Source organism: Vanessa atalanta, chromosome 23, assembly GCF_905147765.1.
Source record: "Vanessa atalanta chromosome 23, ilVanAtal1.2, whole genome shotgun sequence".
In the NCBI taxonomy this organism is placed as follows: domain Eukaryota; kingdom Metazoa; phylum Arthropoda; class Insecta; order Lepidoptera; family Nymphalidae; genus Vanessa; species Vanessa atalanta.
Genome location: NC_061893.1, coordinates 8779305 through 8806053, shown reverse-complemented (window position 1 = coordinate 8806053; position 26749 = coordinate 8779305). Strand labels below are relative to the sequence as shown.

General features: G+C 33.4%; 3 protein-coding genes across 3 annotated transcripts; 1 reads left to right on the top strand and 2 right to left on the bottom strand.

Moving 5' to 3' along the window:
- Window positions 1–19: 19 nt before the first annotated feature.
- On the bottom strand, window positions 20–9029 carry LOC125072988 (cilia- and flagella-associated protein 206-like). Its single transcript, XM_047683625.1, has 11 exons — window positions 8822–9029; window positions 8187–8428; window positions 7729–7906; window positions 7437–7611; window positions 6787–6979; window positions 5624–5905; window positions 4926–5068; window positions 4579–4703; window positions 4018–4127; window positions 494–725; window positions 20–69 (listed from the first exon to the last, which is right to left on the bottom strand). Exons 1-11 carry the CDS (start codon window positions 9027–9029, stop codon window positions 20–22), a joined length of 1938 nt encoding a protein of 645 aa, XP_047539581.1.
- Window positions 9030–13476: 4447 nt separating this feature from the next.
- On the bottom strand, window positions 13477–17362 carry LOC125073189 (upstream activation factor subunit spp27). The gene is made up of 5 exons (XM_047683914.1): window positions 17225–17362; window positions 15603–15781; window positions 15206–15325; window positions 14986–15093; window positions 13477–14580 (listed from the first exon to the last, which is right to left on the bottom strand). Exons 1-5 carry the CDS (start codon window positions 17265–17267, stop codon window positions 14317–14319), a joined length of 714 nt encoding a protein of 237 aa, XP_047539870.1. The 5' UTR covers window positions 17268–17362; the 3' UTR covers window positions 13477–14316.
- Window positions 17363–17827: 465 nt separating this feature from the next.
- LOC125073195 (nucleolar protein 14 homolog) lies at window positions 17828–26569 on the top strand. Its single transcript, XM_047683920.1, has 10 exons — window positions 17828–18105; window positions 18240–18433; window positions 18981–19069; window positions 19463–19785; window positions 20508–20650; window positions 22197–22312; window positions 22598–23205; window positions 24251–25245; window positions 25922–26077; window positions 26443–26569. Exons 1-10 carry the CDS (start codon window positions 17911–17913, stop codon window positions 26531–26533), a joined length of 2910 nt encoding a protein of 969 aa, XP_047539876.1. The 5' UTR covers window positions 17828–17910; the 3' UTR covers window positions 26534–26569.
- The last annotated feature ends 180 nt before the right edge of the window (window positions 26570–26749 follow it).

Genomic DNA, 26749 nt, shown 5'->3' with positions numbered 1-26749 from the left:
CACAATGTATAAAAGTTTTTTATTCTTCTGAAGTCACGCACGGCCAACTGCATATTTCTACAACTCGAGCTGTTGATACATTACACATTATGTTTTAAAAAGCTTGAATAAGAATATCTAATAAAAGTTTAAAACATCGATATAACACTTAGTGGTAGGGCATTTTACAAGTTTCTTTGGGCATGGATCTGATATTTATGAACACATCAGATATTCTACAGTCAAACAGCAGTATTGTTGTGTTTCGGTTTAAGGTGCGTTAGTGTAACTACAAGCACAAGGGACATAACATCTTAGTTCCCAAGGCGCATTGGTGAAGTAAGGAATGGTTAATATTTACTGCGCCAATGTCTATAAATGGTGGCTACCCATTTGCCCGCCTGCCTAACTAAATATAATAAGAAATCTAACCTTAATCTTACATTTAAATTATGGACAGAACTTGAACAGAAATAGAAGTTAGTAAATTATTTTAATTAGTAATGTATAAAACCTTTTTCCTTTTCCGAACTAGTAATTTTATTCAACTTCATAGGGTGTTGCCCGTAACCAATTTGTCCTCTGAGACCCCATATGAACACGTCACGGGGATTCGTATTAACACCAGAATCTTTCTTAGTCTGCAGACATTTATCGCGTGGTTCAACCGTTTGACAATGTATTTCTGATCTGAGATGGCTGTAGTCCGTTTGGGTTGAATGCGTTCGATAGTTGACTATTGTGGCCTAAAATTAGAAATAGTTAAAAAAAAAAAACAATTATCAGATTAAAATGTTTTTAAATCATATGAAAAAATATAGCAATTAGTAGTACTACCTACTCACTTATTGCTTGCAGATTTTAATTATTTAGACCAATAGTTCCCAAACTTTTGAGAGAAACACAAAAATATGAACTAAATTTAAATTTGTTTAATATTGGCGCTTAAAATTCTATTATTAGTAACCCTACGAGTATTTCAGCAATTAAAATCTACGAATTTGTTAGTGATTCTCTCAATCTGATGAAAAAAAAACAAAAGTGATCAAGTTCATGTCTGAACAAGCATTAAGCACTGTCAGGCGGATAGCGTTTTGCAAGTCTGTACACGAAATTGTACGTAATATCAAATTCGCAAGTTTGGACAAGTAACAGTCGCTTGCCTTATTAAAATATTATTAGGTACTTAAAACAATGTAGGTAGGTCCTTATAAAAACGATGCTTACTTTTTTGCTCTTTACTATGAAAAGCAGATAAATTTACGTGGACCCCCATTAACATCTTATGGACCCCCATTTTTTATTCACGCCTACGTAGACTCCGAGCAAGTCTCTCGTGGACCCCTGGGGGTCCACCTGGACCACTTTGGGAATTTAGACGGCTTTATTAGTTCTAAGGCGGCAAACCATGGGTTCAAAACGTGAGCTTAATAAAAGTAATAGGCTCATTCTGTCAATATTTTCTTTTAGTTACGAACTTTGTATTGCTTTTCTGTGCCTCGAAAAGCACGTAAATTATTGTTATTATGTCTTTAATGTTGTATCCTATTACAACATAAAATAGATCAGACAGTCTATGAGTGTTGGGGAATAGTAAAGTCTGCACCTGTGATTGCCACGACAACTCCGTCTGTTTAGAACGGCCTTTCATAAATCCATCTAAACGGACATAATAAATAGATATGTTTGAGCACACTAATCTTTTGGTGTCAGGTTCTTTTGACAGATTAATATTTAAAATTTATTTTGGGCTATCCTCAGGCTATAAACATCAAAATTGTATTCTCCCCCCCAGATTTGTCTGGAAAGGTCTCCCGCAAGGTTCAGTCCTCAGCCCTCTGCTTTACAGCATTTATACCCATGATCTCGAATTGTCTGTTAACAACTTTTGTAATATGCCGATGACATTGTTTTATATCTTAAATCTTCTTCTATTCAAAATTTAACTTTGCGATTAAACTCTGCTTTGCATTATCTTGACCTATGGCTCTCTGACCATGGCTTATCTTTATCAATAGATAAGACCCAGGCAGTTGTTTTTACTCGGAAAAGACTAATTCCTGTCTTTGACTTGGTCTGTGGGGATCAACGAATCAACTTTGTCAACAAGACGAAATTTCTAGGCATAATACTCGACAACAAACTGAACGGAATTTATCACTCTGAGCATATTATTAAAAAATGTGAAAAGGGCATTAACGTCCTTAGAGCAGTCTCAGGAGTCTGGTGGGGAGCTCACCCCTATTCTCTTAAACTACTGTACAATGCAATAGTTCGTAGTCATTTAGACTATGGACTGTTTGTCTTAGAACCCCTAAATAAAGCCGTTTCTGATAAGATTAATAAAATTCAATACAAATGCCTTAGGATAATTATAGGAGCTATGAAAACTTCTCCCACTAACGCTCTGCAAGTTGAATGTGTTGATCCTCCACTCCAACTGAGAAGACAATTTTTATACGACCGTTTTGTAGTAAAATCATTACAGTTATCCTCTCATCCTCTCTGGTCCCGTTTAAGCGAATTGTCCCAACTCTGCGTTGGGGCGAACCCCAAAAGTCCATCCTTACTATTAGACAGTTTTTTAAAATTTACGAAACTCCCACATCCTATCTTAAGGTTCCAGTCAAATCCTCTTTTTTCCACTTCATTTAGAGCTCTAGTCTATAATCCATCTATTATCACAGATCTTGGTCTTATTAAAGGGGCCCCTGATTCAAATTCTAAATTTCAAAGATTTTTTAATCAAAATTGGTCAAATCATTTACTTATATTTACTGATGCCTCAAAACTATCCCCTGATAGCTGCGTCGGCTCAGCCTGTTGGATCCCTAAATTCAAAATTGTCCTTCAATTTAAATCCCCTCCTGAAACATCCATCTTTTCTGGTGAAGCGATTGCGATTTTGGAAGCCATCCTTTTTGCCCACTCCCATGACCTCAGAAATACGGTAATTCTGACAGATTCTTTGAGTTGTCTGTTGGCAATTAAGGAAAATCCGTTTCGTAGTAGGCGAAAATTTTTTATCATCTTTAAGATCAGGGAGGCATTGTTTTCCTGTCATCAAAAGGGGCTGGAAATATCGCTTGCCTGGATACCAAGCCACTCTGGTATATCCGATAATGATGCAGCAGACTCGTTCGCTAGAGCTGCTATAACAACTGGCTCTCTTCAACATTTTAAAAATTCATCTCAGGACTTGTGTGCTCTAGCGAAAACTTATCTGGATAAATCCTGGAACTCTATTTGGAAAGTTTCATCAAAATCTAAAGGTAGATTTTACGCATCTCTACAACCAGATATTCCAAGGCGACCTTGGTTTTCTCTTCACAGGCAAGCTAATCGTTGGGTCACCACAACTATCTGCCGACTACGCCTTGGACATGCATGTACCCCCATACATCTTTGTAAAATTAGAGTCAGAGATCACTCTTTGTGTGAATGTGGCCTAGACGAAGGTTCCTTATCCCATATACTGTTTTCTTGCCCCAAACTCCTCCATCCCTTATATAACGTTCTCCCTCCTAAAGCTCCTCGCCCTATTAATGTTCAATGTTTGTTAATGTTTGTGTTCAGTCCATTTTGTAATTTTTTATGTAAATATATTGAGCGTAATAACATTAAGTTGTAAATATTTTTGTGTTTGTTCATATATGTTATCTTAATAATAATTTATGTTTATCTAATTATTTATTATTGTGTTGTTTTAGGTTATGGGCTAACAGAGAGTCAACTTCTATTATGCCTTCAAATTAAATTAAGCCTGTAATCTCGACCGCACCGATCAATCTCCATCGTGTCTTCTCCATCGCACGTGACATTGGCGAAATAATCTGTGCCCTCTTGGCATAAATAAAAGCCAAAATTAAAAAAAAAAAAAAAAATCCTCAGGCTAAGGCCCACTGTTATACCGTGCTGAGCAGTTATACTAGTATGATACTACATTGACTACAAAAACCCCGAATATTTGGGTTTCTTAATGCAAGCTGTAATTGTCATAATGTGAACACAAACCAGTGTGTGTGTTTGAATACAAACCCATTGACAGGCACGTCGTTTCCACTCCCACATGTCCCACGAATAGTTCTTCTCAATATGCCCATCAATCGGATGAATATCCGTTTGTACGTCCTTATCTGATATCTTAGCTGTTGGTAAGGAAAAATATAATTATTAAGGTAATATGGGAAAATTAACTCAAGTATATAAATTAATAATATACTCGTGATTGCTATCTTTAACAGTTTTTCGTTTTTATTAACATTAACTTGGAAGTCTTATAATATAAGTTTTGCTCCAAAGTTGGGTAACGTGAGTTCCAATTTCGGGCAGGAAAATATTATTTGGTTTTTCTGACAATTTACATTAATAAATGTTCAATGTTACACTCTCATGTATCTATGTGTATGTATGTATGTATGTATGTAGGCTCGTAGTTTTTGTTACTGAACCATTTCTTCGCATGTGTCCCATTGGATTATGAGAGTAAGATTGCCTTTGCACAATAACACCGCAATTATATTTTCGCAGCTAGATAGTTTTTGAATGAATATAATATAATGTATATTGATCGTGAGACATTGAAAAAATTATACATACTCTTTGGTAAGACGCGAGTGACGAGATTGTCTATAGTCTTCACATTCTTGACATCTTCCAATATATACAATAAATTGATAACATGGGGATTGTTTCGGGCGAACTCTAAAACCTCGTTGACGTACCTTCAAAACAGTGAAATAAAATTATTGGATAGTGGACCGTAAGTCTTCTTTGCACTAAAAAGAGCTGTTTGCCACTTTATATGACCAATCTACATCGCAAACTTCCGCATTGTCACCAGCAAAGTGAGTTTCATGATGAGTATTTCTGTAATAAAGCTCATATTCACACTTGATTATTTACGATTGGATTAACTTCACATTTTTAAATTAAATTAACAATACCTTTCAGAATCTTTACTAAAACGAGTCGCCATCTTCACGCTGCAGAACCCGTAGCGGTACCCTTTGGATTGGATCAATCCAACCTTCATATTACTAGGTATAAGGGCTCCCACGCTGAGACATAACGCACAAAAGCCTAGAAACTAAAATATATTCAAACATTAGGTAGATATTTTTGTATTTTTAATCGTTCTTTTTGGTCTAGTGTTTTGCTTATAAATCTACAGATTCCGTGGTTCTGGGTCTGGTCTGACTTTACAGGTCTTGGGTTCTGGCCCCTTTCGGGCTAATAGAAAGTAATACACTACCATTTACAAGTTAAGAAGGTTGGCATAATTCTCAGAAAGTACGTCAAGTGTTGGTCATCGCATTTTGATGTCGGATTAGAGCGTGTCTCTCTGTGCACCAACGTGTGTACTATAACCTCCTGCGCAGTTAGTTGACTTGTCTTGAGAATAACTCCGAGGTCGAGTAAAATAGACAAAGATCCGTGCCAGGCAAGTGGTTAAAACATGTAAACTGTGTTTACATGTTATCTCTCGTGGGGAAACCTTTATGATATAAATCTGATACATGTAACCAACAGTGTATCATCGTGATGGAATAAGCTATCAGCTTCTTCTTTTTAAACATTAAGAGAGGCAGTCGTTATTGCTTTTAGAGGTGCAAATTAATTTATGAATACTCTGAGTACTAACCTGTATGTTTTTGTCATTGATAACAGTAAAACTGCCGTTGTAAGCTACATAGTTCTTCAGCGAACCCAAAGTTATCCTGTCAGTTATACTAACTCGGTCACTCATTCGATCCTGATCAGTTACCACGCTCTTACCTTCCAGCATTTTGTCTATAAGATGGTAGGGTATTTTCATTTGATCTGAGATGTTACCAAGAACCGACATAAGTCGGTTGACAGTTGACATTAAGTACATTATATTTTGCATTGAACGCCATACTCTCCAGAGTTTTGTGAATAGAGGCTAAAAGTATATAATTTCAAATTGAAATGATACTTAAAAGTATCATTTAAAGTAGTTCGCCAAGAGCGTGTAATGAGAATGACTACAACAAATTTACTCGGTGGTTTGGTGTTATATAAGTCATCAGCCACAGACTTATCGTGTATTCTACCGGTTGTGTTCTGGTTTGAAGGATGATTGAGCCAGTGTAACATCTTAGTTTTCAAAGTTGGTAACGGCGCATTGGCAATGTAAAGGATGTGTAATATTTTTTTAGTGCCAATGTCTGCCTGTCTGTCTATAAGCAGTGGTAACCACTATGCATCATTGGTTTTTTATTGAAATATTCATTGGTTAGCATAATTCACATAATCAGGATAAATTGGCATTTACCAGCACTTTTAAATCACCACTTTTAAATCTCACTGCTTGCACAATGATTAAATTATTTTCAAATAAACTGTCCTTATTTCAAACATATATTTAAAGCCCCGCTCTATTTCTGTACTTGTAGAGCAGATCCCGATGCAGAGAGCCGAGATGGCCCAGTGGTTAGAACCCGTGCATCTTAACCGATGATTTCGGGTTTCAATCCAGGCAAGCACCACTGAATTTTCATGTTCTTAATTTGTGTTTAAAATTTTATCTAGTGCTCGGCGGTGAAGGAAAACATCGTGAGGAAACCTGCATGTGTCTAATTTCAACGAAATTCTGCCACATGTGAATTCCACCAACCCGCATTGGAGCAGCGTGGTGGAATATGCTCCAAACCTTCTCCTCAAAGGGAGAGGAGGCCTTAGCCCAGCAGTGGGAAATTTACAGGCTGTTAATGTAAAATGTAAATGAGCAATGATCCCAATAACTTAAACATATAGATATATATGATATTCACTATAACTTACGAAAACTGTAACAACCGGCACAGCAGCCTTATATTTTACAGTTGCGTGTAGTTCTTCCAGAACAAGTTTTACTTTTTCAACGTAGTGGGTGCCATTTTTTACCATCGTTTCAACGTCAGATAACAATTTCCGGATATACAATTCGTATTGACGATTGAAGGCGAGTAATTCGAATATCTGTCTGTAGTCATTCCTGTAAAGTTTTTGAAATAAGTGTACATATTTATCAAAAATAAAAAAAACTGTATTCTTTTGAATTTTTGTAATCTACTCTAGGATAGACAAAAACAATTGCCTAATTTTGACTCGACTTGAAAGGCTTGACTTTACATACTCTATTTATTAGTAGGGCTGTGTTCTAGCGCTTGTGGGTAATTACCACATAGATAATATGTATATTCCGCTAAATACTTAGTGCAAGATACCAAAAAGTTTCTTATCATCTGATAAAGAAGAGAATATTCATTACCATCTCACTAATAAAGGAATAAATAATAGTTGACAATAGTATATTTTATTATGGTTTTAAACATGAGGTGAAGCCATTATCCAAGCTTTAAGGATTTACTTAAGATTTTCCCCAAAGCGAAACATGAAATAGGTTTTGCAGCTTAATGTAATTGGACAATCTTACTCGAGTTAATACTAACTCAGTCAATTCCGAGTTTGCTGGTATATCAATCATAACATTTCCTGTTTCATCTTGAATGGTTATTGTGTCTGCTATTGCTGTTGTCAAGGAATTAACTCTTTGCATTACTGTTATCAAGGAATTTGATAATGAAGCCAAACACGCCTTCCCTGCGTCCACCAGATTAAATGGTACTGAGGAAAAAGAATACTCTGAACCCAGTGAGCACAAGACCAACGAAGCAGTTTTATGCATATTACAAACAACGAACAATAGTTTTAAATAAGTTCAACTGCCAAAATTGTACTTACAATCGGGTATCCCTTCGCCCCCTTTTTTACAGTCTCTATTAAACAACCTGACACCAGATGCAATTTGCACTAAATCTATCAACTGAGCCATTTTCTCTGATCTCGGCAAAGCTATGAATATTTTGAGATCTTCTAGTGAAAAAACGCTTTCTAAAGCTGCCACGCCTTCTTTCAGGGTCTAAGAGTACAAAAGACATTTTCTGATAATGTTAAATCTAATTTGTACAAAGTTCTTCCAAACTTATCAACGCTTAATTTCGAAAGCCAAGCGAATAATCTACATTTTGATATCATCGATATGCTGACATCAATAGTTGATAGTAAATTCTATTTCAACTATTTCGAATCTAATACTTTTGAATTAAATAATATAGGTATTCGATAATATAAGAAAAGCGTCAAGCTACATAAATTATCTTAAAAAATACTATTCTATTAATATATTGAAATAAACATACTATAATAGATCCCGGATTACCAAGTCCACTAGACAGAATAATGTATATCGATATCTTTCTAAATAATTTCTTTAAAGCCGCATCATCTTCAACAACAGGGTCCTCTTCGAGTATTTCATTAATAAGTGGTCGAAGGCATTGGTCTATAGAGTCCAAATGTTTGTCGATAAGATTTTGTAATTTGTCGTAATTCATTTGCATTATGAATTGCATTTTTAACGTGTTTATTGAAGTTTCGCTGCCTATAAATTGGTATAAACAGTTTATGTTAGTGAGTTAATATACTAACACCGACAAACTGACGACCAACTTCTAAAACGCCAGCGACGAGTAGCTTAAAATAAATATCAAGCTACGAAATAAGATCGGACCAGCCCAATGTGGCCAAATCAAATTCGGGCATTATTTATTGTTATGAAAAACTGGTAGGTAACTATTTGCAGAACTTTTTAACGAACTTCGCAAACTTAAAATTGATTTTACCCCCGGACATAATAATCGATACATTTAGTATTGTGTGGGGTTTAAAAGCACAATATCTTAGATTCGATGGATGATGTTGGCGGTGCATCAATGGTGCAAATAATAATCACATTTGGGTGTCTTACTAAATTAAATTAAAAAAGGTGTCTTACTTGTAAGCATATTAACGCAGTCATCCACGAAAGCTTCTAAATTATTTCTACTTATTGTTTTAGAGAACATCCGTCCGTACTTTGGATTGAGTAAAAGTAAATCTATTAAGTAAATGACAAAGTCCGTATCGATTACGACGTTTTGTGATTGGCAGTTTCGTGTTATTTCGTTTGCCATGTTTTTTATAACATTCTCATCGCAAGCCATTTTAGTGAATTTTATGCAAAATATATTTTTTTATAAAATGTTACAGAAACTGTAATATACTTAGCCAGAAAAATGAAAATTAGATTTATCAATGTTGTTATGGTAACGATTGATAAGATATGTCAGTCATTAAGTGAAAAATAGTTTGTATAAGTACCAATTTTTTTTTAAATCTGTGGTTATTTTTTTAAATATTTGGTGTTTTAAAAAGCAAAGCTACGATAATATTCGACATGCATTCTAAGTTGATTTGTCAGATATTAGTCATATGTTACTGCGCAGATACATTAAAGGAAAAAAAGAAACCGTTATAAAATAACTTAGTTGTCCATCAAAACCCTTTTTTTCAGGATCATGTTAAAGTATAAAGTTTAAATTAATATAAAATATTCTGTCTGCAATCATTTAGAGCTCTATCCTCAAATCTCTTAGTCTACGCAAAACAAGGACATCGCTGTTCGCGTTTACCATACATTCGCAAATTGAATAAAACCAATCAAGGAATAATATCTAGTAGTACAAGTGTAGGAAAAAAGTAATAGGAAACCGTAAATTTTTTGTTCCATCAGTGTCTGTTTGTCTATCTGTTTGATGGTACGGAACCCTCAGTGCGCGAGTTCGACTTACACTTGGCTGGTTTTGTTTTTAGATTAATAGAGTAAAGAGTAATTTTACCAGAAGGATTATTGTCACTATAGGACCTTGCTAGTAAACTGTCCATTAGGAATATTCTTGCTACTAGGGCTAATAGGTCCACTAGCCGCTGAACGAGGCATTATAATAATAATAATAGAGCCTTTTATTTCCGAAACTTACACTTTACAAAAGTTTACAAAGGAATTACGTTAAAAGTAAATATTTCTACTAAATAATGTCTCTTAATTCGGTATGCCTTACGGCAAAGGCCAATTCTTTCCACTGCTGCCTGTCTGCTGCTGCTCTGGTCCAAAAGGTTCTTATGGTCAATTTTAGTTCATCTTCCCATCTTCTAACTTTGCGACCTCTACTTCTAACTCCATCTCTTGGGTACCACACTGTCACTCGTTTGCTCCATTTTTCTATTTTACAGCGAAGCATATGTCCAGTCCATCTCCATTTAAGTTGATCAATTCGTAAGAGTATGTCCGTTAGTTTCGTTTTACGCCTTATATTTGCACTTGCTTCTTTATCTTTCAATTTTATACCTAGCATGCTCCTTTCCATGCTTTTTTGACATTTCTCCAGTTTGTCTCTATGTTGTTTCGTCAGGGTCCAGGTTTCACAGCCATATGTGATGCAAGGCAGAATACAGACATCGAAAGCTTTTTTCTTGATCTTTAAGCTCAGTTCCTTGCTTTTCATAATTTCTTTCAAAGCCCAATATTTTTTCCACCCAATCGCAATTCTTTTGTCTAATTCCTTTGACATTTGATCACTTGGAGATATTATCTGTCCAAGATAGACGTATTCTTCTACATATTAAATTTTTTGTCCATTGATGGTTATATCTGTAGGTACTGAGTTTGTCATCATTTTGGTTTTACTTGTGTTAATATCAAGACCTACCATCTTACTTAAGCCTACTAGGGTTTGTACCATGGTCTCCAGTACCTTAGGGTCATCTTCCAATATAACAAGGTCATCTGCAAATCTTAGATGACTCAATCGTACTCCGTTTATGTTCAGACCTAGATGTTCCCACTCCAGTTGTCTGAACATTTGTTCAAGTACTGCTGTAAACAGCTTTGGTGACAGCGGGTCACCCTGTCTGACTCCCTTTTCAATTCTAAAGACATTTCCTATAGATTCTAGTCGGATACGAGCTTTACTTTGTCTATAAATGTTTTTAATTATGTTTACATAGGCTTCATGTATCCCCTGTTCTTGTAGACTTTTCCAAACGTATTCGTGCTTGAGGCTGTCGAAAGCTTTGGAATAATCAATAAAAGCTAAGTATATAGGTTTCTTATATTCATTGTATTTTTGTATAAGTTGTTTGAACGAGGCATTACGACGGTATTATTAAAAACTGAATCTAAGATTATTAATACTAACCAAGAATTTTTTGTACCAAAAGAACGTAAATGCATGATAAAAAATAGTCAATTTTATTTGTAATGTTTATTTTGTTACAACAACATTCATTGAATACCTATAAAAATTTAATGTTTTTTCGAACTTTCGCCTAAAGCGAAAACTTGTGTATGGCATATTATACAGGCTGATTGGTACCTAATTTGTTTTGCAGTTGTTCACGCATGGCACGTTGTTCTATGATAATCAGCTTTTCTTTCGATATATTGACTTTGAGGCTTTATAAAAACTATTGTTTTTTTAAATAATTTCACGCCATTCAAAAAATGCCTTACTGCCTATGTTAAATTAAACATCGAAACTATAAAAAAATAATATATGTTGCATATTTTTTACAACAGATTCTACCTGATTAACTAGATGGTAGAGTTATGTAAAAACCCGTCCGATAGAATAGAATAGATACCTAGGTACCCACTCATCAGATATTCTACCGCTAAACAGCTGTATTCAGTATTGTTGTATTCCGGTTTGAAGGTTAAGTGACTCAGTGTAACTGCAGGCACAAGGGACGTTATGTCTTAGTTCCCAAGGTTAGTGGCGCATTGGTGATGTAAGAAATTGTTAATATTTCTTAAAGCACCATTGTCTATGGGCGGTGGTGACATACCTTCAGGTAGCCCATTTGTTCGTCCGCCAAAATCTTATATATTAATAGTGTGAGCCGTTTTTTGTCCTAGTGATTGTGGGTTGATATCTGCACATAAATATAACGAGGATTCTTCATAGCAATTTTGTTAGAATTAATTTTAGAAAAATATACTGGCCGGTTAGAGCGATACTACGACTATATAAGGAAAAAAACTACAAACGTAAACAAAATTAAAGTAAATTGTTATCGACAAATTCCAATTATAATTAAACTAATGTATAACATTGAAAATTACATTTAAATATTGGTTTCATCATTTCGGCGCCGAATGTAGATGAGAACTTGCAGTTTACCTTGATAAGACATCAGAACAAAACTTGCCATGTCACGAAATTCCGAAAAATCTTCTAAATAAACGCTAAATTTCACGGGCTAGTGTATCATAGAAAAGAAAAAATTATCAGAACATATGCGATTTTCCTTCATAAGCAGGCACCTAATAAGGGTCACGGTAGTATGCGAAAGCGATCCCGTGGCGCCTACCGATGAGACGGAGAGGGTACCGCTGGTTTTTTAGTGGGTATTCCGGTGTGCCGCTAACATCTTGGGCACCGGCGAGTCCCACATACCCCCCCACTTCCACGTGGGGGAAACGCGTAACGCGTTTTTCCAGTGAAAAAAAAAAGGCACCTAATAAGGGGTAGCAAAATAAATGAAACAAAGTTAATTGCAAGTCTTTTATTTCCTAGAAATCCCTCTGGGATATATGCATACAACCTACCAATCTAGCGAACTAGATTTCCACAAATCCTTATGTTCATGTTAGGTAAACATTCTATACATTATTTATTTAATAATTAACACCTTTTTCTTTATGACTCAACAAATGCCCAATTAAAGTTCAACTTGGAATGTGTTCAATGTATTTAAAATAATACATCATTCATAATATTCAATCAATTATTTCAGATAACATTTTCCCACTTTTTTTGTAAATTAATAATGGCCGCGACTTTACGCTACCTATCAGTGTTTTCCTTCGAAGGAAAGTGAATTAAATTCTTAATTTTTATTAATTTGTTAATAGCAGAAATGTTTTTAAAGAAAAAAGTGTTAAATAGAAGGTATCTCAAAAGAAAGTTACATTTTCGATCGGTTGATTCAATGTGTTCAGTCAGCTAAACAATTGCATACTTTCTTTTGAGACACCCTGTATATTAGTATCGAGTCTACGAAACATTCATCCATACATCGCTGCTAAGTTTCACAAACACCTAACAAAATATAACCACTCATTTATAAGCAACCTTAATTAAATCTTCTCATATCATCTTAGTAGACGACTGAAAAACCGTTTGTTTATTTATCTTTATAATCTTATGTCAAATTATAATTAGGATAATTTTAATTTATTACGAGAAATGCATTATAGAATGCACGAATATGTAATTTAGATTAAATCTAAAAAAATATAAATTGTACACATGTAAATGTACAAACTTTGACGATACATATTAATATATTACTCGAGTTTTATTTATACTATAACCAAGCTAGGTTTATGTCGTAGAGCTTGTATAAGCAAATAAGGTTCGATGAGTTTATTTGAAAAGTTCCACATACATTCTCAATCTATCATCATTGATATGTTATACTATTTTGACGACCTCCGTGGTCGAGTAGCGTGTACACCGGTTTTTCATGGGTACGCCACTCCGAGGTCCCGGGTTCGATTCCCGGCCGAGTCGATGTAGAAAAAAGTTCATTAGTTTTCTATGTTGTCTTGGGTCTGGGTGTTTGTGTCTGATTTCCATAACACAAGTGCTTTAGCTACTTACATTGGGATCAGAGTAATGTATGTGATGTTGTCCAATAATTTTAATTAATTAATTTAATTTTTAATATGACAACTGCAAGTACGATAAAATTGACTTACTGTATTTGTTACGCACTGATTTTGATAGTTAAATACATGTAAAGTCAATATTATATGTTTAAAAAGGAAATATAAAACTAGAGTAATATATGATTATGTGTAATGTATAGAAGTTATAGGAGGACACTTCCGCACTCTGATTAATTGATGCCAAAGCTGCCACTTTCGTCCCTTAAAATATCACAATAAAGTATATTATGAATTTAAAATTATAAATCATCATTCATCATGATATATCAGAGATCTATAGAAATATAATTCAATTGTAGTCATTAAGAATACTTACGTCTAAATTTGCATTAAACATTCATCGGCAAAAACTATTCAGACAATATTGATAATAGTGCAATCGTTCAAACAATATAAAAAATACATACTCAAATGTATGTCTATATTGATAGAATATATAATGTAATGATAGTTTCGGCGCGGTTTTGCAAAACGCTACAAACGTCAATGTTTGTTAAGAATTTTTTATACATTTTATCATCTCTTTTCCATTCCATTGCAATAGATTCTATTTGTATATTTTACTAACAGTCAGCATAATTTTAAAACATTCCACGTTTTCGTAGGTTCAGGTAGGCTTTATAAGACAAATTTTTTATCAATGTCTCAAAGGTCGTAAGTGAGATGAAGGGTTTTACAAAACTGCGTCACAAATATAACTTACAATAAATACTAGTTTATTCATCAAGGAAATGCGTCTTTAGGTATTTCATCATACCGAAAGTGCGAAATCTCTTCGTTCCGATAACTTTGTACAGGGCGTCATCGCAGATGGCGAACTGTTTGTTGTTGGGGTCATAGAGATTCTTCTCTTTGATGATTGTCCAGACCCTCTTGACGACTTCGTGTCGTGGCATCTCGTCTTGACCCATGAGTTCAGCCAGTGCTGGGGAAAGTTTGTAGGCGCGCGTGTAACCGCCTCCTTTGCCGCGGCTGCCAGCCTATAAAAATATTTCGTATTTATTAGCAAACTATAGTTCTATTATTTAGAAAGATGAGCAAATCACCTAATAGGCCATGATGATAGATGACCACCTAATAGGACATAGTCAAAGTCATTTTAGCTCTGACTACACTGCAAGTAGTATACAGCCTGCCAGTAGAATGACTGATACAGGAGTAAAACCGACTCAGACATTTCTATTCTAGAATTTACTTATTTTTTATTATCACTTGTTTTTCATGAACACTAGATTGAATGTACTAAATAATATATGTAATAACGTAAATTTGAGATGCTGGTCTTGACACAATTGTTTTATTCCGATAGGTACTATACCAGAATTCTGGCACAGGAGCGTTCCTTAAATAAAAGTTATTTCTTTTGTAGTAGTTACAATATCTACCTTTTTAGGTTTAGCAGCTTTCTCCTTCTTCTTTCCCCAATCGCTATCGGAATCTTCTGAGCCCTTCTTCTTCTTGCCCTTCTTCGGTGCTGGCTTCTTTTTCTCCTCCTATGATTTACATATCTCCATTTATTTCAATTTTAGATATTTTAATATCAGTAAGTCTAAATTAAAAAGAGAAATCCTGAGTATAAAATATTCACAATTATAATATATATACCTCAGATTCACTGTCATTTGTGCCATCTTCTTCCTCCTCCTCAGAACTTTCCTTTCTAGCTTTTTTTGAAGATGCCTTAGCAGCTGGTGCCGCACGTTTTGCTGGCTTTTTCTCTTCCTCCTAAAAGTTAGTAAAAAAAGAAATTCAATTACAGTTTCCACATTTCGAACAACTGTATGCAGGTATTAGGTATGCTAATATTTCTTTGTGTATGTATCCCTTACATTGTGGATGTGATGTTTCATAATTAGTTTAATAGTTAAGATATGAGCATTTTATAGCAGTATTGTGTATTTATAGAACTTGATTAGATAATTAGTGCATATAAGTTATAAGCATCTAAATATAAGATATTAAAATCAGTTAGATTTGTAGAATTTTCATTAGAATTATTTACCTCCTCTTCTTCATCTTCCTCTTCCTCTTCTTCGTCAGAACCCTTACTGTTCACAAAGTCCATGACAAGTTGATCAATCACCTTCTTCTTTTCGCTTAGATCAGTATCAAATACCTTCTCTAATTTCTGGATAACCTTCTTAGTTGAGGTCTTTGCTAGGTTCGCATTCTTAAGGATCTCTGTAGGCAACAAAATTGAATTTGAATCACTAAGATTGATATAATTTGTCATATAGTCTTATATTAAAATTCTTTATTTCTTTCAAAAAATTTTGTCGAGATTATGATGAGTGCCAGACTCAACAACTAGAAGTCTGTAAATTTGTGTATGAACAGTTTCTTATATTTCAATTTATCAATAAGCAAACCATTGAGTATTTATATGTATGTACACATAATATTATTAAATATCAAGATATACTGATATAAAGTATATCTTGACATACATATACAGTAAGATATAGAACTTATAGTGTATAAATTATTATTTATATAGTTATTAATAATAAAATGTAAATGAAACAACTGATTTGAAATTTTATTATAAATTTATTAAAATAAAATCACGTGTAAAAATTACACTATACATATGTAAATACTTTTAAATATAATTATTATTTAGATAGAAATAAAAAAATTTGCTTCAAATATGATATTTTACACAATAAAAAAAATCATGTTTTTAACAAGAAATTTTTTATTGTCATTGCAATCTGCAAACCCAATTTTTGTTTTATTTTTAATTATATATAACATATAATACATAATATAACGAAATAATATTAAAGTAGTTTACATTCACAATAGTTATTTTATAATATATTGTAATAACATTGTTGAGAAAAGTTGAAGAAAATAAGTATAATTAATATCTCGGCTGTTTGAGGACTGCCTTTCCCGCCATTTGCTATTTAATCGATAACAAAGCATCAGGATGAAAAAATGCGCAAGTATAACTACAATTGACATAAATTATTAATAAAGTTACGAATTAAACGTTTATTTGAGCCAATAAATTAATATCAAAGTCATTTAATGTGCAATTAAGTTGGACGGAGTAAGTTCTGCGTCTAATGTTCGTATTTTTGTATGGAGTTTCTGAACGAGGCCGCGCAACATGGCGTCCTATAATAAATTGATAAAACAACCAGAAAATATCAAAAATGTTTGTTACTAAGGAATTATAAGCAAAATGCTTCGAATAAAAACTGTTCTGATAGTAGATGCGCGTCTTAATTGATATAAATCCATTTATAAAAGCCAGCCATTTTAGCGTTCCATACGTGGAGCATCGATGTTGGAAGTTACGCGTTGCATAAAAATAAACCACCAGTGGGCAGACCTAAATAGGAGGTTTAAAATAATGGCGTATATACCAGTAGATCCGCACTATGTACTGAAACAACTTTCACTTGAAACATTTTCGTATGGATGCCCTACTATCAGAGATATTTCAATTAAAGGACACAAAAAATCAAAGTTCCTTTGAACATTTATAGGAAGCCATTACGTGAAACCCGGGCAGATATGCTTCATAGAGATATTATAATTATTTTGCGTCTAAAAATCAATTGGACAACTAAATAGTTGAAAAAAATGTTATGAGTGTAATAATTAACTTACTCGCGATTTCCTTTTCAAGATCTTCTTTACTAACATCTGCCATTTTCTTGGAACAAGTAGATTCCGCCAGCAACACAAGGAGGCACAGCCACACAATAATATACCTACGCGCTAGATGCTACACGGCGTCCCAACGAAAATAGCCGAACAATGTTTCGGATGTTGTCGGTTTATTTTCTTGCGCCAATAGAATCTAAGGAACAAATTCATAAAATATGCGTTCATCGTTAAAATAGAAGTTTTGAATTTCTTTTTTATTTAATTTGTTATTAGATAATTATAATATGTAATAAAATTATTCGGATTGTACGGTATTACGTTTTGTATAAAAACAAAATATCGTAGACTAAAATTATTATAAATACATTGTTTTTCAATGTTACAATTTATATATTATTTTTTTAAGTACTGAGCATAAAATAACAATATTAACTGTTGTAACATACTGATATGAAATATTAATAAAGAATATTATTACTTGAAAAAAAAAAGGTAATTGCGAATTTTTTAATAAAATTTATTGATAGTCAATGAACGCAACTTAGCGAACGATATTGATCTTATAAAGAATTACTGTCATTGTCAAGCTTGATTCTTGTCAAAGCCATGTGTATTTTATTTGTTGACGAATGTTTAACCTAAAAAAATATAAATTTTATTCTTTTTTATACGAAATTTAAAAGAAAATGGCTAAAGTAAAGAATAAGAGAAATGCAGGATTAGCAGATAGAGTTCATAACAAGAAAAAAGCCGAAGCAAATAAGAAAAAATTGAATCCATTCGAAGTTCATATAAATAAGGAGAAACTAAAAGTTTTAGGAAAGAAATCTAAACATGATAGGGGATTACCCGGTGTTGCGCGGGCAAAGGCCATACAAAAGGTAATAACTGTTCTTTTTCTTTACATTTATAAGTCGAAAGAAAAAATAAACTATATCGTATATAAACTTACAACAAATACACAAAATGTCACTCTTAACTATTAAAAAACAACATACATAATCCTTTGTTTTAGAGGAAAGAAACTTTGGGTACAGAAATGAAATTAATAAACAAAACGAACACATTTATCGATCGACGTATTGGAGAAAAGAATAACCAGATATCTGCAGAGGACCGAATGATAGCAAGGTTTGCAGCTGAGCGGGTTAAGCAGCATAGTAAGAAGAGTATTTACAATCTCGCTGATGATGAGATATTGACACACAGGTATTAAGAAAATGCTTTTATATAAGATAGTGGGATATATCTTGGTGGTAGGACTTGTTGCAAGCCCATCTGTTTAGTACCACCCACTTATCTTACTGCCAAAGAGCAATATTTAATATTGTAGTGTTCCAATTTGAAGGATGAGTGACCCTGGTTAACTATAGGCACAAGTGACATAACATCTTAGCTCCCAAGGTCGATGGCACATGAATGTTACAAGAATTTATTAATATTTGTTACAGTGTTAATGTCCACTGAGGTGACCACTAAGTATACAATCAGGTGGCCTATTGTGGCACAAAAAAAAGAAAAACAAAGCTATACAGCTGTTTTAAATAAAATTTTGTGGTACGTTGGTGTCCACAGGATTAAGAAAATAGTCTAAATAATCGCCTTCAGCTATAGCCAATTATTTAAATTATTTTCTTCAATTCAGATGAAAAGCATTATTATATTTCCATGAACATTGTTTATTAAAAGATTATTATCATAAATATTTTACAGTTCTGTCTGAATTTCAACTTTATTCTTTTCTTTGTCTACTTAGAGGTCAGACGTTAGAGCAAATAGAAAAGTTTGATGATCCAAGATCATCAGATGATGAAGATGAAGATAAGCAGTTTGGAGGCTTAGATAGTGAGTTTGAGTATTTTATTAATATTAGCAAATATTAAAATTATATATAGGTACACTTAAAGGCTACATTACAGACACATGTCTGGAATAGGTAAATCTTTAGATTATATCATGTTATAAACACATATATGGCTTCAAGATTCAAACCATCTCATTAGGCAAGAGGAGACTTGGGTCCTCTGGGTTGGAACGTGGGTCACACACACACAAGCAAACATTTAATATGACTTCCACCTATTTAATGTTTATTAATACATTGGCCACTTATAGATTTAATAATAAACATTAAGAATATATCTTGTGTTTTCCGGACATTAAGGATATTGTACATATAAATCTTACTCTTGCAGAGATTAGTCTAATAATATATTAATAATGAACAAATATTTTTAGATGATTTCGTATCAGAAGGCCATTTCGGTGGAGGAGTCTTATCAAAAGCAGAGTCAAAAGATGGGGCCAAATCACATAAAGACTTAATTGAACAGCTCATTGCGGAATCAAAGAAGAGAAAAGCGGAGAAGCAGAAGGAGAAAGAGCAAACTCTTGATCTAACAGAGAAGTTAGATAGTGAATGGAAAGATTTACAGCCAGTTGTTTTTAAGAAGCAAAAGGTCCAAGAGGAATCGTTGATTGATAAATTGTTAAGTAAAGCAGAAAAAGGGCAGGATTATGATAAGATGATGAGAGAGTTGAGGTTTGAGAAGCGAGGCACAGTAAGTTTGTTTATTTATTTTTTTACTTTTTCTGTTTAATGTTATTTTTTTAACATTCAATAACTCATCAGTTAAAATAGTTTAGAGATTTATTCTCTCGATTACTCAACTGTTGCCCTTTACCGGGAGTCGTAAATTGGTTATCTAATGGTAAGTATTCTCTACAGCCCATAGACATTGTTGCTTTAAGTTAACGGATTCTGATATTGCCATTGCGCCACTACCCATGAGAGCTGAGACGTTATGTCTCTTGTGACTGGACTGCACTTTTTCATGTAAATTTGATGGTTTAGTCTGCTTAACTTTAAATTTACTAAAGCAAATAATTATCTAATTTTGCTTATCCTATGATACAATTCTTTACTAGCTTTCTCTGAAATAAGAGGGTTTAATGCTTGAAAAAATCCGTGTTCTATTTCCAAGGGAACTCCAGAAAAGTATTTTCAAAATTAGTGGTATCATTAAGATAGTAATATATTTTAAAACATTGTTGTTAAGAAAGTCGAGATGAACCAGTGGTTCTAACCACTGTGCATCTTAACCGTTGATTGTAGGTTCAAATAATTGCAGTAGGCACCACTGTATGTTCATGTAGCTAATTTATGTCTATAATTCAGTATGTGTCTTATGTTTGAAAATTATCCATTAGAGCAGCATTAGTGGAATAAACTCCTAACCTCAAAGGGACATAGTTAATTTACCTTTATAATATTGTTTTTTAGCCTTCTGACGGTCTCAAGAGTAAAGAGAAGCAAGATGAAGAAGAAAGAAAGAAAATAGAGGAATTAGAGCGACAAAGAGAATTGAGAATGATTTCCGAGGAAGACGTGACCGCACCCAAGAATGTTAAAACCCCAAAACACAGGTGAATATATCCATTGTTTGAAAATGAAGCTAAACTTTGATTAAGTTAATTATTTACTTGTTTTGGAACGAAGTTCTTTTACGCGATTTGCAGTAGAGTGAACTGGCCGAAATTGTCGCGTGGGGAATAACCGTTATGTCCCGTCCAGGTGACGTTTCCGTCTCATTCTCTTTCGCCCTGTCTCTTTCTATTATAAACGGAATAATATAACATTATTTTTAACTTATAACAATTTTATTTCTTGTCATTTTATTGTTCACGAATTTTGTTTATTTATTTTATTGTGTTATTGAATATAAAGCAATTTCCTTCCAATTTTTTTACAATTAATTAGTTAATTTATTTTAACGCTTAGGTATAAACTCTAGGTACGTTTTTAATTACTCCATCGCTGATCGAGTGCCTAAATGTAAGGTCACAGATCCCGAGTATCTAAAAGTTTGATAGGTTTTTCTATAGTAATATCAGTCAATCGCACCCAGGAGTGTAGAAGTGTGTACACTCCTGTGCGCTAAGAAAGTAAAGCCGATGGAAAACTCTTCAGTCGTAACGTATTTCCCGTCTCATTCTTAGAGTGAGTGAGGAATAGTCCACGTGTGTTTGTGCATATATGTATGTGTGCTTTATAATATATATCGCGTAGTTGGCTAGCCTCCCTTGAGATTCATGTCACCGAAATCAGTTAGGTCATAATAATCATCAGCATGGTATATCCATGCGATCTAAATTAGATGCAACGTTTTGTTACTGAGACACACGGTCCGGCCGCTCAAGGTTACTGCAAGGATAAGTTGTAACTTGTTTATTGTATTATTTAAGAGATTCATGATTATTAATCTTGATTAAATTAATATTGAGTTGGAAAGAAAGAATAAAATGTTAAATCAATCACTTGATATTATTTTTGCAATATAATACATATATATACAAAACACCCTGGAATACAATTTTTTTTTAATACATAAGCTGTAATTCTTTGTCATCTCGCAATTTACGTTAATTAGAAATTAAATTAACTTTTACTTGGTGATAGGCATTTACAAGCCCGTCTGGGTAGATACCACCCACTCATCATGTGTTCTACCGCCAAGCAGCAATACTTTTATCGTTGTTATCTGTTTTATAGGGTGAGTCAATGTGATTACAAGCACAAGATTGGTGGTTCTTTGTATATGTATGAATGTTTAAATTTCTTATTCAATATGTATGAGTGATGGTGACTCCTTACCATCAGTTGGCTCATTTGACCAAACCCCTTTAGTCTTTAATGTGTTTTATATATTATAATCATCGTTTCTGTTGAATATTCAAAACAAATTTGGTTTTGTCATAGTCGGATATTTATCATTTGAATTTTTTTTGTTAACGCTACTTGGTTCTAGAAATTTGGATTGACTTTGACTTTGTCAAAGTCAATCCAAATTCATCCCGTTTTGATAGCGATCGGATTATACTTAGATGTAGTTATTGTGTGTCAATTATAACTATGTAAATAATCAACGGCTTAAGTAATGAATGGAAGGTTCATTTTTGGTAAATTTTTTAGATCTGCCGACGATTTAGATGATAATTTCGAACTAGAGGATGAAAAGGAATTTATGTTAGCATATGATAAAGATGGGAAACCGCTGGTACCAGAACACGTTCTGAAGGACTATTCAGGTATATATAATCCTATCTATCATATAATATATAGATTTAAGAATAAAAAATCGCCTAAAGAATTAGTCCATATTTACTTTTTCACAGTCAGAGTTTTCACGTCTGCTTCTAATTTAATTCATGGGGTACGGGAACTGCGTTGAATAGAAACAAAAGGTAGCTCTAACATGAGAAGGATCTCTCCAGTAATGAGCAAATGTGTAAATTCTGATTGTATATTGTGTTTGTACATATTTTCAAAAATCATTCAACACCACAAACCAATAATCAAAAATGTATTTATAGTTCCCAACTCGAAAAAAATATTTGAGGATGGTGTATCTGATACGTCTGAAGAAGAAGGTAGTGATGAAGAAAGCGACGAAGACGATAATGAAGCAGAGAAGGATGAAAATACTGATGAAAAAAATGAAGTTACTAAAAGTGAGGACTCCGATGAAGAGACGTCTGATGAAAGTGAATCAGAACAAGAAACAGAGAAGCGAAATGAAAAAGATACAACTAAGAAAAGTATTAAAAATCTCAATGAAAGTACAGGCTTAAAGAGAAAGCATAGTTCTAATTCTGATGAAGATGTTGCATCTCATATAGATAGTAATAAAATAAATACAGTGAAATCGAATATAGAAAAAGAATCATTACAAACTTCTGAAAGTAAAATTATTAAATCAAATAGTTCAAATGATGATAAAAATATGTCGGACGATGATGATGATGAAGATGAAGAATCATCAAATGATTCTGAAGACGGTTCTGATGATGATAATAATTTAAATAACCTAAACGATTTAAAAGGAACCGACGAATCGGACGAAGACGATGATATTGAAGATAGTGATGAAAAAATTGGTTCTTTCTTCGAATTAAAATCTGTTGAAGGAGATAATTTAAAGGTATGTCCAAATCTAATTTAGTTTGTTGTAAATGTTCGATTCAAAAATCAAAATATTCTTCAATGGTAGGCTCCCAAAAGCACTTTTTAATCGATAAGTTAGTGTTTTTATCTTCTATACATAAAATAAATTTGGAGTGTCTGTTTGTAGTAGTAAAATAACCCATTTTTACTAAATGCATATGTATGTATACGCGGTACATATACCAAAATAACATTTTTTACAATTTTTGTCTGTCTGTCTGTTTGTTCCGGCTAATCTCTGGAACGGCTGAACCGATTTCGACGGAACTTTCACTGGCAGATAGCGGGTGTAATAAGGAGTAACTGCCTAAGTTTATTTTAGAATTATATATAGAATAAAAATAAAATCACGCTACAATATCCAAATAATCATGACATTATCTTTAAATTTTTAAATAAGTTAAAAATAACCGTAGAATCTTATTGTGAATATGAGTTTTGACCCGTCTGTAAGTATCCTCTATACTCTATTCATACCATAACAGGAAAAAAGTCAAATAAACTATATTTGACAGAAATTGACGCGATATCATTGGTAGCTTGATTAATCTATGATATTCACTATGGATTTGCGAAAAACAAGCGTTTTGAACGTCGAAGAAACTGTTATCGGAATTTTGGAAGTAAAATTAAAGTCGATATAAGTAGTGTATTATAAATTAAGGTATATTAATCATAAACTCTTAGTAGTGCACAATATAGCGGAGTTATTAGAAAATCGCATGAAATACGTAAATCTAAGGTTTGTTTATCTTATTTCCTACTTCCAATTGGAATAGATTATAGGTAGTTTAGCGTATATAATAAAATTCACGCACTTCACATATAATCTTTGCGCTATTATTTTGCTGTCTTAAAATATTAATTTTCAAAAACGTTAATAAAACTATGGATAAGACTTTTATTTAAAAGTTGAATCAAATTTTAAACCGTGTCTAGATTTATGTAGGTATATGAAAACTGAGTATTAATATGCATTTATTATTATTTAAATGATTATTAAAAGTATTTTAAATTTTCAGGAGTTATTAACAGGGAAAACGCCATCCCAACACACGATCGCTTTACAGAAACTAATAAAAAGTTACGATCCAGGTTTATCAGTGAATAACAAAGAATTGTTGAGCAGACTATTTGCACACTTATTGCAATATACGCACGACGTATTTTCGAATATCTCAGAAGAAGGGGAAATAATAAAATCGTTTCTTATCTTCGATAGATTAGTGCCGTTTTTCTACGACCTTATTCACATCAACAAAGTCTCGACGAAAAAGTTTTTAGTCGAATTATTAAAGGAAAAATATGATGCTTACAAGCGCAATCCTAAAAAAGTTCCGGATTTAAATACGCTTATATTTTTTAAATTAGTGTCTTCGTTATATCCCACGTCAGACTTCCGGCATCCTGTCGTGACGCCATCTTTGATTTTCATGTCGGATATATTGACATTGGCTAGGTTTACTGACGCTTACTCAGTTTCTAGAGGGTTTTTTATAGTGTCCCTTATATTAGAATATACAGTTCTGTCAAAAAGGTATGTTCCAGCTGCAGTAAATTTTCTGAGGGGTGTTATATTTTTGTGTGCGAATACTTGTGTTTTGAACCCAGTACAAGTCGTCCCGCCATTCCGTTTGCACAAGAGCGCGAAAATTTTGATTTTGGAACGCGATTGTTCACAAATGACAGCCGAACGCAAAATGGCGGCTAAGGATTTGGTAGCGACTGAAATTAATGACAGCTTAAAAATACGCTGCTTATTAACAGCCATGTTAATGTTAAAGGAATTTTTCGATAATTACATAGAAATTGAAGCATTAGAAGCGATTTTTGAACCACATATACAGTTATTAGGGCGTGTAGATTTGGATTTGTATCCGAAAAAAGTATCGAAGAAGATTTCAGAAGTACTAACGTATATGAAACAGACGTTGGAAGTTAAGACATACACGCAGATGTCTAGAGAAAAAGTAAAACCGAAGGCGTTAAGGCTTTACGAACCTGATATTCAAGATGTGTAAGTATTCATACATTTTTTACACACTGAAAGTCTAAGTTAATAAGTCTTTGAGTGCGAATGAGAGCAACAGAGAGAGAGAGACAGACAGACAAATACTCCATTATGGGATTCGCTCGTCTACATTCCGAACTGACGCTAGTTTTAAGTTTAAGTTATGGTGTAAAATCATAATTCAAATGTTCAATTTTTTTTATTTGATCTGTTTGCTCTTTTTTCGGTTTGGTGGTAATCGGCCAAGACCTAAAACTCAAAAAAAAATTTCTTTTATTCTGTGGTAAATTAACGCATCATATAGTTTTTATAGGATTTTAAGAGATGTTTTTTGAGCCGAGATGGCCCAGTGGTTAGAACGCGTGCATCTCAACCGATGATTTCGGGTTCAAACCCAGGCAGGCACCACTGAAATTTCATGTGCTTAATTTGTGTTTATAATTCATCTCGTGCTCGGCGGTGAAGGAAAACATCGTGAGGAAACCTGCATGTGTCTAATTTCAACGAAATTCTGCCACATGTGTATTCCGCCAACCCGCATTGGAGCAGCGTGGTGGAATATGCTCCAAACCTTCTCGTCAAAGGAGAGGAGGCCTTTATCCCAGCAGTGGGACATTTACGGGCTGCTAATGCTAATGCTAATGCTTTTTCCGAAATGGGTAAACTTAACTTTCCTTTACAGATTTACTGGCAGTAAGAGTTCTAAACTTTCCAAAGAGAACGCCGATAGGGCGAGATTACAGGGCAAGTACAAGAAAGAAATGAAGGGAGCTCTCAGAGAGATACGACGAGATAAGGCGTACATCGCATCTGTCAAGATACGACAGAAGATTCAGAGGTCAGTGACGTTACCTTTATTTCCTAAATGTTATAAATGCGAAATCGAGTTTGTTTGTTACGTTTTGACATCACATAATCATCATAAAATTTTACTACCAAATTGTCAAAGGTACAAATAAATAGGGCATCTAACATCTGCCCAAACTAAAAAATATTTTAAAAAAAAAACTTTCGTTACCAATGTTGCAAAATTTGAGGTCTAAGGCTAATTTATTTAAAAAAAAAAAATGTTTTCGTCAGTACAATTCAAACGGATTGAAATTCCAACTTTAAATTTTACTTTCATCTATCACTATTTTAAAAATAAATAAATATATTCATTTAATATAATAGAAAAGATGTTCATTTTTTTTTTAATTTCAGTGACAACGTACGTAAGGACAAGGTCAAACAGATATACAAAGACGCGTCCATTCAGCAAGGGGAGCTGAACAAACTGAAACGAATGAAATGAAACTGTTACTTTATGTGTAAATAATAAATTTACAGAAAAAAAACCACATTTTATTTATACCAATGATTTCAAAAAATGTTCGAATAAAAAAAAATCAGAACACAATGGATGTGCTAATTATGAAGGAAAAAAACTTGAGACAATTTTTATGTACATACCTATCGTGTAACAATACTTTTATAGTTATTACAAGAGAGAAAATCTTTGTTTCGTATT

Coding starts and splice junctions, on each gene's coding strand:
- LOC125072988 (XM_047683625.1), bottom strand. CDS start 9,029: ATGGCTTGCGATGAGAATGTTATAAAAAACATGGCAAACGAAATAACA. Junction 7,907..8,186: donor GTAATCCGGGATCTATTATA/GTATGTTTATTT, acceptor TTGTACTCTTAG/ACCCTGAAAGAAGGCGTGGC. Junction 5,069..5,623: donor TCAATGACAAAAACATACAG/GTTAGTACTCAG, acceptor AATATATTTTAG/TTTCTAGGCTTTTGTGCGTT.
- LOC125073189 (XM_047683914.1), bottom strand. CDS start 17,267: ATGGCAGATGTTAGTAAAGAAGATCTTGAAAAGGAAATCGCGA. Junction 15,326..15,602: donor AGGAAGATGAAGAAGAGGAG/GTAAATAATTCT, acceptor ACTAACTTTTAG/GAGGAAGAGAAAAAGCCAGC. Junction 15,094..15,205: donor CAAATGACAGTGAATCTGAG/GTATATATATTA, acceptor TGTAAATCATAG/GAGGAGAAAAAGAAGCCAGC.
- LOC125073195 (XM_047683920.1), top strand. CDS start 17,911: ATGGCTAAAGTAAAGAATAAGAGAAATGCAGGATTAGCAGATAGAGTT. Junction 19,786..20,507: donor GGTTTGAGAAGCGAGGCACA/GTAAGTTTGTTT, acceptor ATTGTTTTTTAG/CCTTCTGACGGTCTCAAGAG. Junction 25,246..25,921: donor GAACCTGATATTCAAGATGT/GTAAGTATTCAT, acceptor TTTCCTTTACAG/ATTTACTGGCAGTAAGAGTT.